This window comes from Nestor notabilis, unplaced genomic scaffold, assembly GCF_000696875.1.
Source record: "Nestor notabilis isolate BGI_N333 unplaced genomic scaffold, ASM69687v1 scaffold6668, whole genome shotgun sequence".
NCBI classification, from domain to species: Eukaryota; Metazoa; Chordata; class Aves; order Psittaciformes; family Psittacidae; genus Nestor; species Nestor notabilis.
In genome coordinates this window covers 43,190-50,169 of record NW_009939516.1, presented here as the reverse complement: position 1 = coordinate 50,169, position 6,980 = coordinate 43,190, and the positions used below count along the sequence as shown (strand labels likewise).

Here is a 6,980-nt window from a genome sequence, read left to right as displayed (position 1 = left end):
TGCTGAACCCAGGACAGGGCTGTATGCTGTTCTTGCAATTAAAGAGATATAGCCCCACATGGGCACTTCAGGACAGTCTTTCACTCTGTGGTGGTGTTTGTTTGTTTTCTCCAGATTGATAAATACCTTTATGCCATGCGACTCTCTGATGAAACGCTGTTAGATGTTATGGCTCGCTTCAGGAGAGAGATGAAGAATGGCCTCTCCAGAGATTTTAACCCAACGGCTGCAGTGAAAATGCTTCCTACATTTGTGAGGTCCATTCCTGATGGTTCAGGTAAGGAGCCGAGTATTTGTTTTCGGTATTAAAGATGGCGTGCTTCATGGGAAACCTGTTAGAAATACACCAATGCACTACTAAGAACAAGAGCAATTTACTTTCTGCCAAGCCCTGGCACCTTTTCAAAGGCAGCGTCCCTTCTGTGTGCAGGTCAGTTCCCAGAGATGCTGGAGGATTTTGTGAATTCAGTGTCAAACCCATTTTGATGCCAATGGAAAAGCCCTTCCTATTAATCAGTCTACTAACAGTCAGTATATTTATGCTGAGATTTGTCTGCCAACTATCAATATTTCACATAGGAAGATATTTGATATATGCAGTTCATACTCATGTGATCTAGTGTCTTGACAAATACAGTGGGTTTTAGTCATTTGCTTTTTGACTCAACATTTCTTCTCCTTATTTTTTCCCCAATGGAAAAAATACCTTTGTATGCTGAATTTGAGTTTCCTAGCATTTGTGTCGCTTTTTGTGGCTACCTTTTGCAGACGGTCTTAAATTTGCAGAACTCAAGGAGATGCAGTGTGTGGGTCAGAAGCTGCTGCTTTGGTGTACTGAGCTTTTTCCATTAAGATGTAGGACTTAACTTTTTCATGCTCACTGTACCTGATAAAAGTGGCACAAAGAGTTATCAGAAATCAAAAAGATGTTGTCTTGGTATTTGAGACCAAGATTATCCCTATTACTTATTTTAGTGCTTATAAAAAAACCCCAAACAAAAAAAGCAAACAACCCCCAACAACTATATATAGGGTATATAAATATATTTATTAACAGTATATAATAGTGGTAACACTAGATTGCCTTCTCGTGTAGTATGGGTTGGTAACTAGTTTGGTGCCTAGCACAAATTAAGTCCCTGTGTGCAGAAATTGCACAGTTGCAAGAACTGCATAATATGGTTACCTCTTTTGAGGCTTTTTTTGAGGTAAAATCAAGAATTTATTGGGTTAAAGAAAATGAAGCCTGGTGCTTTGTGTTACTTGGTGCTGTCTGGCAGGGGGACGTCTTCAGTAGTTCTGCCTTGCTGTTGCTTTCTGCCACCTTAAGCTTTTTAGTTGAAATGTAATACTCTCTTAAGAAAACCTCAAAGGAAGAACAGACTTGAATCCTGTGTTTCCCTTAATTTAACACTGCTGGTTGTTATGCTGAAATGTTGTGTTGACATTTGGAACCTATTGAGAAAGCCAGAAGCTGCCACACACAGCTGGGACATGGGCAGGGGTTGCTCTAAGGGTTTGCAGGTGAGATGACTTGAGGGCTTTAGCGTGAAATCCCAGTGTTTTTACCAACTCTTAAATCGCCATGTTTTCCTTCATATGCATTTTGAGTTGAGCTGAGTATAGACCTGTCCCCAGTACCCTGCTCTGTCAGGCACTGCAGTTCAGCAAATCTGGGCTGCTTGCAGTGAGCCAAGTACTTTTGGGAATTGTTCCATGGCACAAACCGGAGAGACTTCGAGATGCAGTATGGCACAGGGAAAAGGGGATTGGTGCGAGAGATTGCTGAATGCTGCTGGGACTGAGCATGAGCCAGAGCAGTGAGTAGCCCTGGTTAAGTGTGTGTCTGTACGTCAAGGCATTAATTTCAGATCATGTATTATATGGCCACTTAAAAAAGCAACCTCGTGTACTGTGTACAGGGTGCTTAGTTCTTGATCCTGTGCCCATTTGGCTCTTGATGGCCCCTCCAGGACTGCGGGCAGTGAATTTTGCAGCATGGATTAGAGCAAGTCAGTGCTTTGCCCCAGACAATTTCTGTATAACACAATAGTAATCTGTATATGCAGGTTGCAAGTGTCTGTTTGGATAGCTGTTACAAATGCAGGCAAAACCATTCCATTATTTCCCAGAAAGGGCATGTTCTGACCCCAGGTATGAGCAATATTTGCTGTGGGTAGGTGTCATGGTATTTCTTTTCCCTGACTCACCTCCACGTGCCTGACGTGTCTGGCTCAGCTATCACATAGATGAGGCCAGGGCAGATGCAGAGTCCTGTTCCCCATTCCTCCTAAAGACTCTGAGGGGCCCTCATGGATATGTCCATGTTGCTGCACCCAAAATGTGGGTTCGGCTCCTGGCTGATGGCAGTTTCTGCCTTCGGCTGTTCCTCTGTAAAAGTCAGAGACTGAACGCCTGCCCTCTTCTCTGGCCTGTCTCTAATTACTGCCTTGTAAGCTTTTTCCTCTGAGTCTGATTATTATTATGAGAGCTGACTATTCAGAAAAATACTGTTGTTTATTTTCAGATCAGTGCTTTTGTACTTTATTAACAAGGAGCTTTTGAGTGATAATTTTGGAGACTCTGGAGATATTGGTGTTATCTGGGCTTTTTTGCTTCATTTAGAGTTGCTTAATTTACAAAAGCCACAAAGTTTTTGTCCAGAGTGCTCAGAACGGTACTTCAAACTAATTAAAAATGTTTTCGAAGGATGTTCCTAAATAGATTTACAGCAGGTTTGATTGCACCTTGGTGTTATAAAGCATAGATTAAATGCTGCGACTTGCATTTTATTCCTGAAGTACGCTGAAAGAAAACTGCTACTTTGCATATGCAAGCTTTACACTCTAGTTCAGGGTTCTTTTTTCTTTTTAACTGAAAAGGATAACAATTCTTAATAAATTTTACCTTATGACGAGCTTGATCGTGATGGAAATGAAACACGCTAATTTGTTAATTTACTGCCAGGGTAGATATTTCTGAAGTGCAGTGTTTGCTTGAGGTACGTACCAAGGTGTAAGGGCCATCTGGTCCAGTGTTGATTTTCTGTTATTTATTGGAGGTAATGGCTTGCATTCAACAAATGATACTCATATGATAAAGCTTATTTGGATATTTGGCTTAATGAGACACTTGTAAATGTTTGACTTCCAGTCTTGTTGCGGTGAAAGGGGTTATGAGTTACTGAATTTATTATGCTGAACCCAATAAAGGGAACTGTGCCTACAGTTTGGATATGTTAATGTTTTAAATGACATTTTTACTGGAGCAAAGTGATGTTAAAGCCAAGCTGTTCAGAAACAGGTAGGGAAGTGCTGCAAGATCTGTATTTCTGCCAGCTGAGTTTGCCCATGTCTTACGCAGCAAGAAGGAAAAGTTGCATTGCAGTGCAGTAAAATTAGGAGGATTATTAGGAGCTGTGGGCTTCCACTGTCATTTTGCTATGTTTTTCTTTATGGAGCTTATTGTCTATGTGGTTTCTCGCATGGCAGTGTTTTGTTTCTGTATTACACTGCAACCCTGGAAAACCGTATGGGCTTTTGCCGTGTCTTTGCCTCGCAGGCTGTTCCTGATAGAGGTCCTGCCCTGAGGGGTGCCTCATCCAGCTCATCAACTGCTGAGCAGGATGGGCCTCCTGGGGGTGCATGGTGTGATGAGGAGGAAGGAGCAGCTCACTAAATCAGACTTTAGAAGTGTTGATCTGAGATTTGGCAGAGTAATCTCAGAGGGAAGTCTGGGTCTGGAAATCCTTGTGGGTAAATTGCATATGTGATATTTTAGCGACAGCATCAGGTTAAGAACGGCCAAGAGCTGAGGTGCAGTTTGAGGTAACACATCACAAGGTACTGGTCTTCCCAACTGCTAGAAGTCTTTTCACATTGAGTGTAAGTAGAAGTGGAAAAACAGTGATGTTGGGAATGACCTTCCCAAAGTCCTAGTTCAAAGTTGTAAGGCAGAATGAAAAAAAGCCAAACTGCTCTGCAGGATGGGACTGGCAATACACATCAGGGTGCAGGATGGGGGAGGAGGCAGCTCATCCTGCCATGGCATGGGACACTCCTGACACTGCAGAAAAGTACAAATTGATGAGGAAACGAAGATAAGAAAGTACCATGTTCCTCTGCTTCACTGCCCTCCGAGCAGCCTCAGGGAGCCAGGGGATGCCATGCGCAGACATGAATGGTTGTGAAGAGCCTCGGTGATTAGCTGCAGCCTGGACACACACTCCTGTGTGACAAGTTGCGCACACTGCTTCTCTAAATATTATTTTTTCAGACTTTAATGATCGCTGTATTTGCTCCCTCTTTGATAAGGTGAGATAGCACAAGCAGTTCAGTCAAATATATTTGCCTTGCTCTCCAATGGGTGCTCAAAGTGTCATTCCTCACATAGCCTGGCCACGTGTCTGTGTTGCCAGAAGTTTGTGGAGGTAGCAGGGTAGTGGATTTGGCTTCAGACCTTTGAAATCCAAACCCCTTTCCACCACCGATGGAGATGGAGCTATCCTAACTCTGGTATCTGGGGAGGTATTTAGGAGCTCTGTGCAAGGGATCACAACTCCTGTAGCAGTACAGGACCACCCTGTGCTTTTTCAAACTGTTTCTCTGACTTCTGTTATCTTGACTGCAGTTTGCAGTGAATCTCAGCTTCCGGGTGTGAATTAAGTGGTTCCTGCTTTAACTACATCTGTGTGTAATTTGTTGATTTTAGAACAGTGCACAATCCAGCCACCATTCACTGTTACTTGCCAAAATGACACAGGTTTGTTTACAGCAAAAGACTGCTCATTAGTGGTCTGGCATCCCTTCATTTTACTGTCTCTGTTTTCAACATCTTGGCTTTCTTTGCTCTGCCAGCTTCATCGTGAGATCTGGATACAGACAGTCCACTGTTAGTCCATTCTAGAGAGGGACTTTTTACAAGGGCATGTAGTGATAGGACAAGGGGGGATGGTTTTAAATGGAAGAGGGTAGATTTAGATTAGACATTAGGAAGAAATTCTTTACTATGAGGGTGGTGAGACACTGGAACAAGTTGTTTAGAGAAGTTGTGGATGCCCCACCCCTGGGAAGTGTTTGAGGCCAGGTTGGATGGGGCTTTGAGCAGCTTGGTCTAGTAGAAGGTGTCCCTGCCCATGGTGGGGGGGTTGGAGGTAGGTGATCTTTAAGGTCCCTTCCAACACAAACTAGTCTATGATTCTGTGAAACCCTCATTACAGTTGCCTGTACCAACTTCATGTTAAATTGTAGGGAATTGAGTTGATGCTTCACATGGACACCCTGGAGCTAGAACTTCCTTGTTGTAGGCGCTGGACATTTGTCTATGTGTTATATTTAACCAAGCTTGATGCTTCCCAGATTTGTGTTGCATGCAGTTTTTAATCACTTGTGTCTTGTTTTCCACATAGAGAAAGGAGATTTCATTGCACTGGATCTTGGTGGTTCTTATTTCCGAATTCTGCGGGTGAAGGTGTCGCATGAAAAAAAGCAGACGGTACAGATGGAAAGTGAAATTTATAATACACCTGAAGATATCATGCACGGCAGTGGAACACGGGTGAGCACCTCTTCCGTAGGATGTCTCTCTAAAGATCAGTTGCTTTCACACTGCCATTTTGGAAAAACACCACCAGAATGACCATAGCATCTTAACAGTTGTACCTGCAGCATGCACAGACTTGACTACAGCTCTTTGTCGATACTGAAAATAAATAAGCAGTAGTTAGTGTAATAGAGCATGCATGGGTGCTGCAAACCTGCTGTCACTTTTGGCTGATTTAGAAAAAAAATGGTCTAGAAATAAAAATTGTGACTTGACTATGAACGTCAATATCTACAGGTAGGAAAGGAGAGCAAGAAAGCAGCTTAGTTTTTGTAAGTAACAAGCATGACCAACTCTGCAATTGTAACGTTAGATGAGGGATAGAAATACCCACGACAGCCACATATCTCTCCTGGCAGTCTGAGCAACTCAGCATTCATGAAAAGTACAAATACATTAGAAAAGTTACATGAAGCTGATAGAATGTTTTGGCACAATTTCAACTTAATTTTTGCTGAATAAATGATAAGGCTTTTTTTAGTCTCCCATGTTCTAAAGTAGAAAATGTTTGGTTCCATTTACTTGGATTTCAAATTAGGTTCTTTAGAAGAATTTCTTTTCTCTTTATGATCAATGAATGGATTACAATGAATATTTTACTGACAGATTTGTCTCTGTGTTTTGTAAACCAAAACAAGTTGTTTTCAGTGATGGAAACAGTAAGGTTTTTTACACTTTTTACTAGAATGAGGTGCTATTTTGGAGTATGAGACCTGCAGAAAAATTATAGCTTGTTTCTGAAGGATAAACAAAAGAGGGAAAAAAAAGAAAAAAATGTAAAAAAAGCATTTCTACCCTTAATATATTTTCTGTAGTCACCTTAATATGTTTAATATATATAATAACTGCTGCTGCATTCTTATGCAACAGTGAGTGTAAGACATCAATCACGGCTTTTAAGTAGCACTGGTATAGGGATTGTTGACATATCTGACCCACAGCAATAAATACCTTTCTTGTAAAGACTTTTCCTAACATTATTACTTAGCTTTCTGGACAAAAGGTTGTGCAGAGGCTTTTCCACAAAATGGTTTTGGAGTGGAGCTGAACTGCCTGTTGCTGGTGGAGGCAGGGAAGTTGGGTGGGCTGCCCAGAGGCAGGTTTGGAGTGGGGGTTGCTTTCCATCAAGGGATTCTGGGAGCTGGAGAGGCAAGCAGCAGGGCTGCCTACATACCCAGGGGCAAGTGTCTGTCCAGGGAGGAAAGGCAGGTTGACTTAAGGTGAGACTTGATGGAGACATGGCAGGGGTGGTAAGGAGAAGCCAGGAAAGGAAACATCAGGTCTTCCTTCTTTCCGTGGCTTTGTCATGTTTACATTTTTATTTTTAAATATCCTAAGATCATTTGGCTGTCGGGAGGGTGGGGGTGGGGATTGGGGTG

General features: G+C 42.3%; 1 protein-coding gene across 1 annotated transcript in view; it reads left to right on the top strand.

The window, feature by feature from the left end:
* Positions 1-117: 117 nt before the first annotated feature.
* Positions 118-6,980, top strand: part of HK1 (hexokinase 1) — a 31,288-nt gene continuing 24,425 nt past the window's right edge. Inside the window, exons 1-2 of the mRNA XM_010019905.1 lie at positions 118-277; positions 5,408-5,556. Of these exons, the coding sequence (XP_010018207.1) occupies positions 136-277; positions 5,408-5,556 (291 nt within the window). The 5' untranslated portion in view covers positions 118-135. The remainder of the gene's footprint in view (positions 278-5,407; positions 5,557-6,980) is intronic.